Here is a 14,543-nt window from a genome sequence, read left to right on the forward strand (position 1 = left end):
CAGAACATCCTTCCCTTGCTGTGCAGTTAGAAAGAGGGTTTTCTTCATAATGACTTTTTTCTCATCCACAAAATGTATTCTCCTCAGTCTACCAGCTTGTTTTACTTTGTCATCTTGCTGTGCTCACCTGCTTTGCTTTAATGCACCCGACTGTTGATTTGAACAAACCAATTGATAGCTTTGATCTGATATAAATCTGATCAAACCTGATGGATGTTTGAGCCTCATTATTATCTTGCACGGTCAGTTACTCCTAATACTGACCAACATCTCCACCTCAGTTTAAATAGAAACTCAACAAAATCAACTCTGAGCAATGTGTCAGTTCTATGAGCTAATAGTGAAATAACACACAGCTGCCCGAGAAACATTTAGAAGCTAAGTGTACACTCACTTTTAAAACCATAAACTTTGAACTGTGTTAAAAGGATTAAATTCGCTCACACTGTTCTTTTTTTTATAGTGATGTAAAGCTATTTAAATGAAACCCAAGACCTGGGACTTTAATGTAGTGTCAAATATTTGATTTCAAATGGGAAAAACAGAGCAGTGATTATTGATTTTGTTTTCCTTTTCACACTTTTTCATGTTTTTAAAGCCCTCCGCCATTCAGAAATATTTGTGTTACTTCACGTTGATGTTTGACTTTCATTGTGTTGAATAGTGACTGTGCAGCTTGATGACTGTTTTCGCTTTCATCTGTGTCTCTCTACACTCATCTTAACCCTCAGTTTACAACGTATATGTAAAGCTGTGATTTTGTGACATCACAGCTTGGTTCGATGCAGTCGGAATCAACTTCCCCAGTGAGACGTCTTGTGTCAAACATTAACATTTTTAAAATGAAAAGTTATTGCAGTCAGAGATTCTGGATTTTTCAATGATTTCCCTTTTTGCTTTTATTTATTCAAAATTTCAAACTTTTTATTTCATCATGCTTTGTACTTTTTAAGATGTAGTCTTATATTCATATATTTTAAGATGTTTCTCTTTTAAAACAGATAAATATGTCTGTATGTGCGTTGATGTGCCTCATAAACATTTCTATCGACAGTAATTTAGAGGAAAAAGGCGTTTTGAACTGTACATTTCACCCTCCCTCACACCCGGCGACCTCCCACTGTTACTGAAAGTGTTTATTGCTCTGTGCCTACGATGCAATATATATTCCTGTACATGGAAGACTTTCAGACTTCCTGCAAGCGCGCCTCCTCTGATGTCCTCAGACCTTGATCGATGGTTGAAGGAAGCTGCCTGCCCTAAAATAAACCTTTTTTCTCACTTAAAATGCACGTCCACACTTCTTCCATCTGCTCTCCTTTTTCTCGCCCTCACCACGTCTCCTCGGGGCGACGGAGGGTTATAAGCGGGGAGTAATGAGAGGAAGGGGCTGCTGCGTCCAGGACGGTGGAGTAATAATGACCCGGCTTTTGTGATCTCTAATGCTTGTTATCCAAGCCCTCGCCAGTGCTTGTTGTCTCATTACCAGTGACTCAAACCGCTTTTTATCCAGAGGTTGCACGTGAAACGCGCGCGCACACACACACACACACACACACACACACACACACACACACACACACACACACACACACACACACACACACACACACAGAGAGACAGACAGACAGCCTTACACACACGGAGACACTTTCTGACTATCTCTTCAGTCTCCTTCTTAACACGGTAATATTATGTCTCTTAATGGGAACAGGGATCTCTGTGCCAAGAGTTCCTCTGGATAATTGGCTGCTTTCTCACCTGCTGACATCTCCCCCATTGACATTCTTACATTTTACATTTAAAGGTGCTTCATTTCTTCCCCCCACCTTAACCTGTTCCTGCTTCCTCCATTCTCTGACTTACAGTAGTTCTTGTATTTTTTTTTTTGTACTGATTTTACATTGGTCTTTCTCTCACATCTGCGAAATTATATTCCGGTTTCCAGTGAAAGCAGTCGATAATACTGGTTCTGATTCATGGATTTCTCTTTTGTGCATTAATTCTATGAAATTCTTGTTTTATTTGAACAGGACATCTGCCACAAGAGGCAATTTGCAAGATGTTTTTTCCTGTTTGCAACAATTTTAGAGAATATTTTATACCTTGTCACGCTGTATTTTGGATTACCTCACCTGTCCCAAGTTTTTCTGCCTATATCGTTCGTGTTTTCCAGTCGCATCATTGGATGTTTTCTCACCGCATGCCTCAATACACAGTGTATTTGTATGCTGCTGAGGCTTTGCCCCTGACCTTGGCTGCTCCTTAAAATTATGATTTACATTCAATCAGATTGAAATAGCCCTGAATGGCACAGTGTGAAACACAGAAACACCTCATATCTACCATACTTTGTTATAAATTTACATTATGAGAGGCAAAAAGAAAAATCACTGCCACTTTCCAGCAGGAAATTAAAGCTGCTGCCTAGTTGTGTTTAAGGCGTCTCAAAACAAAAACTTTAGACAAAAGGAAAAGCGAGGCCATGGCCCACAATGCTTGGCAGTTATAAATGGTTGCTATGGACTCTATGAGGTAAATCACTATGTGATGCAGTGCTGGGTCTTTTTCAATGGGCAGATCCATCACTTAAGAGACTGCTTTAAAACTTAAAAGCAGTCACAAAGTGTTAATAAAAGACTGTTTTATGGTGATTTACTTTTTGGGACAATATCAAGCTTGAATGGCCACTTCATTTTGTTTAAAGGAGACCTACTGTGCTCATTTCCTGTCTTTTATTTTTATTCAGGGTCTCCACTGGAGTAGTTTTAAATTATTCACAGCTCAAAAACATCCTTATTTATCTGATACTGGCGGGGGTCTGTTTGATTGACAGGCTTTGGGAGCAGTGAGGTTTCCACTATTGGTGGGCGGGACGTACTATCGCTGAGTTTCCAATCAGATCGATCCCCCGCTCACTCCCCCTCAGCTTCTCCAAATATGTTCACTTCTGGATCCAAACCGCTCCAAACTCAAGATGGCAGTGGCCAATATCCGAACTTGAGGCTTCATAATGGACGTTCAATAACCAAATTATGACATCACTGTTCATTGCCGCTTGAGACAGGCCGAGCGTGAATGGATGGGCGTATCCCTGCGTGGCGAGTTGACATCAGCTCGGAGCAAACTGAGTGTTCAGAACAGTCTGCTGAACCATTTCCTCAAACGAATTACTTTCAGCTCATTAATTAATACTTTGGCCACATTTAATCTGAACATTCGACATTGTAACATTATTTATGACTGAAAATACAGAAATGTGCAACAGGTGCTCTTTTAGTGAAACTCCTGTGTTGAAATTGTTCACTCTATCAAAAGTCAAATTAAAGCTGATGTAAGCAATTTCTTTATATTAATTATAGATCAAATGACTGTCTAATGTGAAATATACTGGTCCTATTCAGAAACCCATGAAGAATTACTATCACCAAACTCTTCAGATTTACTGTTTTGGTTCAGTGTCATTGGTCACATCAGCAAACAGCCTTTTTAAATGACCAACTGTACTTCACCTTCCCAGAATCGAATAGCTTAGCGGCCCACAGGTGAACATATCAGCTGCTGAAGGGCTTTTTGGATGCTCTCTATTGGATTTGCATTGATCAGGTAGACAGAAAATGGGTGATAACGGTAACCCATGTCTGTGGGACGTGTAAATAAGCAGCTACGGGCCACATCAGCTGTATGAAGGAAGGAATATTAGTTTGGTGTTTTACAGTAAGTTGATTCCAACTCGCTGAAAAATCAATTAATTCAGGTTTAAGTGCATTTAATTCATTTCTAATTTAGACACAAGCTTAACTTCTACATAACTCTATTGTTTGTTTCTTTCATGACATTTCAATTGAAAACACCAACTACTCCAATGCAACAAAGTTTTTTTTTGAACTGGAAAAAATATATATTATTAATGACAACACACACACAAAAGCCTCCCATGAGTCTCTGGTGGATCGCTGACTCCATCGCTCAATGATAGCCATTTAAGTATTATAATACACCCGATGCAGCCAACTTTTATTTCTTAAGCTCCTTCAGGCACAACTATGTGTCTCCCTTTTCCATCTCTTTGTTTGTTGTGGATACACTAAAATAAATCTTTACTACCACAGATAAAAGTATTTAATTGTAAGATAGTATTCAGCATCCAAGCACCAAAAATACAGAAACCTTTTTGTACACTCACTCTTATTTTAATAGCTAACATTTTGTATAGTCAGACATCCTCTTCATCAAATATTTTTGGGCTTTTGTATTGATGTTTTTACATGTCAATGTATGTATTTAAACATCTAAATACGCTCACAATGCATATGTGTTATAAGTATGAGTGTATATGTTATATTGATGTGTGTATGTGCACATTTGACCTTGTTCATCTTCATTTCATTGCTATATTATGCTGTAAAGCACCTTGGACTGCTTCTATATTTAGCTGCTATACAAACATATTTCATTTATTAACTATGCAAGTAGCAGTTTCATGTTTTCCATATTGTAGCTGGTAAATTAAAATGCGTTTACAACATTAAGTCTTCTGCAGTAGTGTTCAGTGTTTATGATTTAGAGAGCACTAACTGTATAAAACACGGCGTCTCTTTGTCATTCCAGCCCACCCGGTTTGAGTTGTGTGAGGAGGGTATCAGGTTTGGGGAGGGGGCAGGAGTGGTGTGTGTGTGTGTGTGTGTGGGGGGGGGGGGGGGCAGTTTGGTGTGAACGCAGAAGGATCCAGTTCACCCTGATGGAGAACAAACACCGCCATGACACTCCTCTCTCTCACCCATCGAACTTTGTGTTCACACACACTGCACACCTTTTACCCATGCTGTGGCCCCAGCTAATGTTCTCTCACTGTCAGAGTCTATTCCCCTAAGTGAGGCGTATTCACCCGCCCCCCCGCCCCCCCTTCTTCTGTTTCTCTGCAGTGCCAGATCGTCACGCAGGACGTGGACCATGATTGACAGCTGGGCGAGCTGAGGAGACCCGTCACTCATCTTCCTATCAGCGTGTCAGAGGGCTATCTCCTTCTCGCCTTCCCCTTCCCCCCTCCCCCCTCCTCCTCCTCCTCCTCCTCCGCCGTCCTCCTCCCTCCCTCGGCCCTCTCCTCTTATCTTCTCGATGGGCCGGTAACCTCAGCGTCCCTCCACGGCGTCGCCCACAACTCCACAAACCTGAAGGAGACAGAAAAATCGTGAAAGGACGAAAAAAAAAAAAAAAAAACCAGCTCAACACTTCTAAAGCAACCTCTGCTCCACCTGAAGGGAGCCTGGTATGCCTCCTCACTCCAGCTGAGTGAGTTGTAGTAAGTGGAAGAAGAGCGCTCCCCTGTTCGTTTACACCCACAGAAGGAGATCCGGCTCCTCGAGAAGGAGCTGAGAGAGGAAACCAGTCATGCGTTTCCACTTGGCGTTGACGCTGCAGGCACTGTGGACTGGTGTTTGCCAGGCGGCCATGCAGCACTACCCCGCAGCGTGGGGCCATTACGACGTTTGCAAGTCCCAGATTTACTCTGACGAAGGCTTGACCTGGGACTACATGGCCTGCCAGCCGGAGGCGGCAGACATGACCCAGTACCTGAAGGTGACTCTGGATCCCCCCAACATCACCTGTGGAGACCCTCCAGAGACGTACTGCGCCCTGGTGAGTAGAAAGCGAATTGTACACCACGTAAACCAAACTGAGGCAGCGTTTTCTCATCCGCTCGTGTGTGTCGAGTATTCACGCGGCTTGTTCTGACCCGACAAACCGTGACAGACACGTTTAAAATCGCCGTGGCTAAAGAACATCAAGGTTTGTGCCCACTGACGTCACGTTCTGCTGTTTCGAGAGCTGCGTCTCGGGGTGCACCGCAAATAGTGTCTGATGTGCTGTTGACGCTGCAGAAAACACTGACTTACCTGTGAAAACACACACCTCACCCCCTCCACCCGTTCCCACCAGAGTCACATAAAAATATAGTTCCCTCAGTTGTTTTGATTTCAAAGTTTAAAAAAAGCACAGCTTTTCTGTTGCGCCGGGGTTTTTGTGTTTCAGCAGCGCTGGATGAGCAAGTGGCCTAAAAATTCTAACAATCTCGGGGTGATATAATGCACAGGCGGACTAAAAATACAACAGCGTGTGTGACAACGTAAGTGGAGCATTATTCTAAGCGGAAATGCAAAAGTTGTATTTTTTTTCTTGCACAGCACCTTCATGCAGTGAAGTTGTTTTTTATGCAAACACAGTGATCCAACAATATAATCAGTATCAGCATTCATCAATGATCAGCGTGGTTATTTTGATGATTTGACCTTTTTTTTTTGTTGCCTTCCTCTGAGAAATGAATCTGTTTTAGTTTCCTGATGTTGCATGATGATCAGTTTTGAGATTCAGAACGTCGTGTGTCTTCAGGTTCTTTATGCTCATGCTAACACTCCTACTTTTCAAGCTACGGTAGCCGTGTGGTTACATATTTTTACTCAGTCGGTTGGACAGTCAGACTGTAAAATCTCTTTTTACATTTATTGATGGTCCGTACCCTCAGAATGAACTTGATTAACTTAACAGGGCCATTATGAAGTCAAAGTTTTTATATGTTCACGACCAAATGCATGTAAAGCATTCCCATCCCTGTCATTAGTAAATTCTCAAATGTTAACAAGCTCAACCTGCTAAGGATGAATGTGGTGAACCTTATAAGTGCTACACATTTACACTGCCACTGTGAGCAGGTTGAAATTAGCATATTTAGCTCACGTTGTTTACGTCGGCTTCAGCCTCGTCGTTATAGCAGTAATACTTCAAATGCAAATTGGACATTTGCTCCCAAAATCAGATTTAATGAAATAGCAGTTGGTTAAATCATTACTACACACTTTTAATGAGATAAATTAAATCTTTTTATCCTTTTTTTGTCCCAAAATTGCACCAATTTATTTTGGTATTTTTTTTTTTTTTAGCTTAAAGTTGTTTTATGACTTGAAGAAGGAATTTTCTCATAATGAAGAATGTTTTCAGTTTCATTTGAGAAAAATAAATTTGGGAAAAATAAAATGAAAGGGCTGTTAAATCACAAAACAAATTGGACACAAAATATTGCTTCACAGTAATAAATTATGATGATTTGAAAGTGATGTTTTGTAGAATTAGAAACAGCACAAAAGGAAACAGTGATTGGCTGATTGGGTTTACCCTTTAAAGTTTCTGTGATGCTGTTGATTCTGCAAATTATATTGCAATCATGTAAATCACAAATTCCTCACAGGGCTGAAAAATAAAATGAGCAAAAAGATGCATATCAGGTCAAGTATTTAATTAGCAAACCGCCCTCCTCCTTATTTCGGGACCCTTTCTGCCTTTGAAAGTCACAGCTGGTCGCCTCAGATTAACGCTAAATGATGAATCCATTTTGGGCCTCAGTGTGTTACCAGTCATCAAAGATTCTCTCAGAAAGAATGCACTCCTCGCCAGCCTCAAGAGCTCTTTAGATAAATAGTGAGATGTTCCAGGAAAAGTAGTAACTTGAGAAGTATAAATAGACAGTCGTCATCAGCGGAAAGTCAGCTGAGAGGAGCGACTGAGGAACAGAGGGAGATTAACAAAACACAGATGACAAAGACAGTGAGAGAATGATCAAGAGGGAAGCGTGAAGGAGAGAACATGAGGGAGACAGCGACTCAGCGGACTATGTGCAAAGCATATGATGACAGAAGAACTAATATCTCCGGCGCGGGGAGGGATGGAGGCTCTGAAATGTGAATAATTCAACATGTTTTGTAGCTAATGTGTTTTATTCATAGGACACATTATTCAGCCCGACATCTCTCAGGCACTTTTGAAAAATGCTGACTCCAAGGTTGGTTGAAGGCAAAGTGAGTTAAAGGGTGTGGGATGCCACGTCTGGGAGGTCAACGCTGAAGCGCAGGCACTTCACGTGACCTCCGTGACCTCCGATTGATCCACATTTGAACCCGGAGCTGTGTTGTGGATAAACCGTCTGAATCCTGGCTGAGCAGCGGTCATCCGTGTCTGATGTTTCAGTGAAGCTGCTTCTATTTCTGGACGTCGGGTTGAAACTGAGTTTATAATTATTAGTGCCAGCCTTTTAACAGTCTGATGATCGCTTATTGAATTAGGAGGAGAGCTTTCGCTGCGCTGTCATCATGTCTCCGGCAGTCAGCGTGATCGGAGCGCTTCAATTAAACAGGCAGCGGTTTAGCTGCCACGTAACAGCTTCCTCTCTCCGCTGAAAGTCCCAAGTCACACAAACATCAGAGGAAACGTGACCCCTGCCGTTTACCATAGAGTCCAATTCTCTGCAATCGGTTTATGTTTACCCCGGGCAGTGTCGTGGCTCCGAATCAACATCAGAACAATTACCATTGATATTTCAGCTACTCCAGCTGACAATACGCTGCTGCAATGCCAATAGTGGTTTGTATCATAAGTCAGATCACTGTAGATTCGGGGCAATTATCATTAGCCCGCATTATCGGAGAATTTCATCTCTCTGGTAATTGATTTTGCGTTCGTCGAGGCGGGTGTATTTTAAAGCCGTGTGTCTGCTTCCTGTAGTGCTGAAGGTAACAGACACCAAAGCCTGACGAGAGAGAGAGAGAGAGAGAGAGAGAGAGAGAGAGGAGAGAGAGAGAGAGAGAGACAGAGAGAGAGAAAGACAGAGAGAGAGAAAGACAGAGAGAGAGAGAGTCACAGCCGCTCGAGGGCGTGGTGCTTATATGAGCCTGGTTATCTCAGGTTGCGGCCTTCATCCCAGGGTCACAGATACAGGAAGACAGCATCACACGCGGTACACTCATACACATCCACCACTCTCCCAGTAAAGACTTTTTTTTTATTCTCCTCCTAGCCCGGTCACCTTTTCGATAGCAATAAGCCGGCATTCACTGAACTCTGGCACATGAATCTGCCATCAAATGAGATTTCACTGTCCCCTCCAGTTAGACTCAGACTGGCCTTTAAAAGCCTGGGCAGCTCTCGCAGCCACTACCAGATGATGTTTGTGCAGGATTCAGAAGGGCAGCTTTGAGTACATACAAAATTCATGTATTATTGCCAAAGAAGCTAATTGTTGTTAACCGACTTGTCTGAAATGATTAACTTGTAGCTCTAATTATTGTGTGTTCTGAAAACCCTGAGATTGTACTGAGCGACTCTCAGGGGAATAATCAGAATTTAAATTGATTTCACTGTGATTGTGAGTTTTGAAATGCCCATTCAAACATGATCTCGCATGCGCTGCTTTTTCTTTGATGCATATTGCATTATACATAAAACCTTTTTTAGGTGAAGCTCCATAATTTAAACTACATTTGAAAAAAAAACCCTGCTCCTGCGTGCGTAGATGTCCTCATGCATTCCCGTGTCGGTACTGTATGTCTCTATCTGTGCCATCAATTTACAAGCAGGAAGTGCTGATGAATGCCGAAACCTGAGTCCCAGCAGGCCGGGGCATTTCATAGCCAATCAAGTCTAAATGAGGAAACGAAAGGGGGATGTTAAGAGGTGGTGCAGCCTGTGCTTTTTTTTCCTCCCATTTTAGCCTCAATCACGTTAATGCTTTGCCATAATAAGAGAAAGTGGATCACAAATAGTGTCTTAATTAATCTGTTTAGCTAACGAGAGAACAGATTTATGCTTAAAAACAAAGACTTCAGTAAACAGCTGCTAGATGAACCAGTAAAGGTTACCATATTGAAGCATGTGGAATTTTTTTTTTTTTTTTTTTTCCGTTTAAGTTGAAGTATGAAGCATTTTTCAGTTTTTCAGTTGCATAAAGTTACATTGAGACTCTTTGTATGTTTAAAACCCTGTGTTTGACTTAAATATAATGATTAGATTGAAGGTTTGGGTCATATTGCATACAACAGTAGGCCTACTTGCTATATGCTGTTCCTAATGCATGAAGGCTACCCAGTATACTAGATATATTATTTATAAATGGTTCAACCAAGCAGTACAAACTGAGCAAAATATAATTAATTGACAGGGTTGAGCAGAACTGTGAATTGGCTATTTTCATCAGATTTTGGGCCAACATTATCACCTTTTCTATAGTGTTACGTGATTAATTTACACCATATGTTTTGCCCGTCAGCATTAACAAACATTATGCAAGCTTATGCATTTTTATTTTAGCCCCATGGCACACTTTGGAACTCGTGAGCTTCTGGTTACGACATGGGACGGCGTGTGGTTGGCTTTCAGGTGGCTAAGTTGTGAGAAGTCAACATGGACGTGTTGGAACAATTTAGCTACCTGTAGGAATATTAAATGTATATTACAGGATATACATACATATTAATTGAGGAAAAAAAACAACTCTAAACGACGAGAAACTGTCAGCAAACACGTCACAACTTGCGAACTCTGAGCTTTCAGAAGATTCAGAGGTCCGACGTTGCAAGTACCACAGGATGAGGCATTGATATGGACTCTTCGTGAACACGGTGAACATGACCCTGTCTGAACGCAGCACCAACGTGCTCACCAGCTCGGTAAGCGACAGTAAAAACTGGTGTCGTTACCCTTCCCACAGCAGTGACGGGATTTTGTTAAGTGAAAGAGGACTAAAACGGTTTTACTGTGATAGTGACACTGATTGTGGATCGTTTTGATTAAAAAACATATTTTACTATTTTTTTTTTTTTTTATTTGCTACTAACGGATTTTGATAATTGTACAACTTGACTCACCCCTGTGCTCCTCAGAGCAGATGGTACATTCCAGTTTAAACCTGGTTGAGATGAAGAGTGCTTCTCACTCCTCTCTGAATTGTAAGAAAAGGTTGTAGGTTATAGTGCAACTGCATGTTTTGTTTGGTGGCTTAGCTTCATTTTAAAGGTGTTTTTTTTCTAACTTTGTCAGGGTTTAGTTCTTTTATAAGTTTTGTTCTTGTGACTAAAACCGCCCTTTTTTCGCATGAACTTCGGTAATTAGGTGATGCGTGTTCTTCAACCCTTTAAAAGATTCCCGAAGCCGAACCCAAAAGTTCTATATAGTGTGTTTTGTGTAACTGAACTGAATAAAAAAAAATTATAGGATTATTTCTTTGCCGTCTTCATGAGCAGCCTAATATCCAAGATCCCACTGAACCACCATTCAGGAGCTTTTCCAGGTGTGTCAGCCAATAAATGCAACTCAGGAGTGCTGTGGGATCCCATGGATTTACATTGTGGTATACAAATCTGACCTTTCCCTAAGCTGATCCTGATTAGAGGTTTCAGACAGACAAAGCGCCTCAACTCCGCCATACCTCAGCCGTCCCACTCTTCCTCACTGTGCCGCCTCTCAACAGGCTCCACGCTGACATTTCCTTGAGAAATGAATGCGCTGTCAGCAGCAATATGTCTCGTTTCATACCGCAACACTCAGTCAATGCAAGGGTTAGAGGAGGATGAGATCGAGAGAAAAGAGACGGCGGGTTTCTTTCGCTAGGCTACACTGTTTGTCTGTGACTTTCTGTCTCATAAACTTGTTTATATTGGCGTTTTTTTTTTTTTTTTTTTTTTGTGAGGGGGCGAGATTACAAAAACAAGCACAAAGGTGTTTTTTCAAATCTGCTGATTGTTCCAAAAAAAAAAGGTCAGATTCCAGAAACAGTGGCAACGAAAGAGCATTGAAAATTTAATCACTCATTCAGTAGAAGTGTTTAACGTCAGAGGATTAAGCCAATGTGATCCATTTTGTGTCTTCTTTCATCTTTGCCAGACAAACAAAATCAAAGGTGTATTGAAATTTGTGACAGAGGCAGAGGGCATGGACCAAAACAAGCTGAAAGGAAACAATATGGGTAATTCACCGATTCAAGCAACACAAGTCATTGTGTCTTTGTTTGATAAGTGATCGAAATCTGGCGTGCCAAACAAAGCTTGACTTATTTCCGCATAATTCACCGACAGGCAGCTTTTAATTTTTCACACATGATTTTAATCTGTGCTCAGGGGAATTCCATCTCTTTTATGGGGTTTAATTAGTCTAATCAACCCTTGACAAACAATTTCAAGTTAAGGTAGCACACGCTTTGCATTCCTGATTGTACTTGACTTGATGGATAACACCCTCCTTTATGGTTAGAGCTGCTTTCATCATCTAAGAGCCATAAAATACACTGTAGTATTTCAACAGGCTTAAAGCAGCAGTCGTATTACCGCTGACAGAACCACTAAACACTGTGTAGTACACTGTATGCTGCTGTGATCAGTCAAGAGGCAGGACGGCAACTATTGTTGTAACTGAGTAATCACTTGTCATTTTTAATGAGATGGGATGAGTTGATGCATCATCATCCATGAGAGCAAATTATGTTTGAGTTCAGGACTAAACAAGACATTTACATCTTGGGTCAAGGCAAATAATAATGAGTATTATTCGCAGGTTTCGGACATTTGCTTTACAAATAGATTAACAGGTGAATCAATATCGATAATCACCAGAATAATCAATTATTTTAATTGCTTGTTGGAGGGCTACGTTAGCTGCTATAGGAACTGGAGCTTTATGATTACACTAAAAATGCAAGGTGCTGATGATATTGGGTCATACTTCAGTAGTAAAAATTAATCAGACAATAAAAATTAAACAGTTTTTACTATCATCGACACGATGTTAAGTACACTGATTTATAATAGTAGTGAAGGGCGTGCGATTTCAGTGCCTGACTTGCTGTATAACACTGAACTATTCCAGTAACAGTCTGGATATCCTGTTTGCTCCCTTACAGGAAAAACACATGAATTTCACATGTGCAAAAACCCCTATTTTGATGGGAAACATGGTTTTGGAACATTTTCATGGTGAGTTGTGAAGCCCATGTGGATTCTTATGTGAAAACCTTTCCACATATATGTTACATGTGGTAAACATGGGCAACTCTTGTGCTTTTTCTGTCAGGGGCTTGCTTGTTTTTCACTATTACAACCTATGGTAGATGGATTGTACAAGAAAGGAAACTAGATTCAGCCATTTTATAGTTTATATGGAATTTGATCGAATATAAGGATGTACGATATTGGATTTTTTTTGCAGATATCCTGATATTTTCCAACTTTAAGCTGACTAAAAATGCCGATATTTACACATATTTTTCCACCTAATTGCATAGAACATAAAAGTCTCTCCTGTAGTGGAATTAACACGTTTTATGCCTACTCTTATAATATGTTTTTACTTCATTGCGCCATATGACTGACAGTCACCACAATTCAAAACCACTGCAAAAGAATATGCAACAGAGACAGATGCATATATCCCTAATCTGAACCCAACAGCATTACAAGCTCTCATTTTGTAGCTCGATACGTTCACCTGAAACTCGAGCTGTGCAGCGAGAACGGGCCGAATATTGTCTAACACAGCAGAGCAACTGTCAGATAGTCACGACTGTATCTTTCTGACCAAAGTGAAGGTTACAGACACGGCGGTCACGCGAGGATCTCATCACATTCTGTCCGACCCATGCTGTGCCATAAACTTTGCATGAGCGTCGGGCACCGTCTGAATTTTAATCGTTTTTCTTATTTCCTTCAAACACTCGTTCTTCCAGGCCTCCGAGCGCCAATACAAACACGGACTTGTCAGCCCGTCTGCAGCCGGGCTCCAGAGAAGTCCATTAAACAGGTGTTGGCAGAAAATCCCACATTTCCTTTTATGGGCATGTTGTGGCTCAGCCTTGCATAGACCACCATCTGAGTAAGGCTGGTTAAAGAAACATCCAGCTGTACGTAGGCTTCTATCCAATTTCAGCTCATGTTGTGAATTCCTTCAAGTTTTTCCGTGCGTGTGTGTGTGTGTGTGTGTGTGTGTGTGTGTGTGTGTGTGTGTGTGTGTGTCTGTGTGTGTGTCTGTGTGTGTGTGTGGTTGTCTGTGTATGTGCCACATCTGCTTTGTTATTATAAAGGGGGTAGTAGGTAATGTGGATCGTGTTTTCCTTTGTCAATTTTGTCTTTCATAAAGCTGTTTTTCATATTTTTTACCTTCTCCAAAACCAAAACCGCCACAGAAAAAGTGTGTCTGCTCACTTAACGATACCACAGATACAATAAAAACTCCATCTTGGGAGTCTTGATGGATCACTCAGGTTAACCACAGTGCTAACCTCGTAGTCACATCTGATAAATTAGCGGCTTTTGTTGTGTTACGCATTTTATTTGCAGCAGTTTGTTGACAAGTGAAACCACGCATACAATATAAACAACAGCTCCTACAAATCTCGCCCCATCGATTGTATTTAGTGTTAATATTGGATTTTATTTTGCTGTAGCTGCCAGCAGTGGTGCATTTGCAGCCATTCTGCCGACAGTATGTTGACACGTCTGTGGTACTTTTCTCCAAATGGGAGATATCATTGTTGGAAATTCACTATCTCTGCGACTGAGTTACAAAGCGGAGGCTGACGGGCTGATGCAAAAGCTTCCTCCCACTCAGTTGTGCGTAATTATGGTTTAAATGATATGAAGTGGAAGCAGCATATACTAGGACTGACTGGTTTTACACTTCTTTACTCCCATGGCTGTATCTCAGACCACTCCTCTGTTCACGCTATCACT

General features: G+C 41.2%; 1 protein-coding gene across 6 annotated transcripts in view; it reads left to right on the forward strand.

Annotated features, from left to right (window-relative positions):
* Positions 1-14,543, forward strand: part of ntng1a (netrin g1a) — a 116,345-nt gene that overhangs the window by 7,917 nt on the left and 93,885 nt on the right. For all 6 annotated transcript variants that reach the window (XM_069151402.1, XM_069151399.1, XM_069151397.1 and 3 more), the window contains exon 2: positions 4,926-5,640. In XM_069151402.1, the coding sequence (XP_069007503.1) occupies positions 5,392-5,640 (249 nt within the window). In that variant the 5' untranslated portion in view covers positions 4,926-5,391. The remainder of the gene's footprint in view (positions 1-4,925; positions 5,641-14,543) is intronic.

The sequence above is a fragment of the Embiotoca jacksoni genome, unplaced genomic scaffold (genome assembly GCF_022577435.1).
Source record: "Embiotoca jacksoni isolate LCO1_2020_lvr unplaced genomic scaffold, fEmbJac1.0.p SCAF_17, whole genome shotgun sequence".
NCBI lineage: Eukaryota > Metazoa > Chordata > Actinopteri > Embiotocidae > Embiotoca > Embiotoca jacksoni.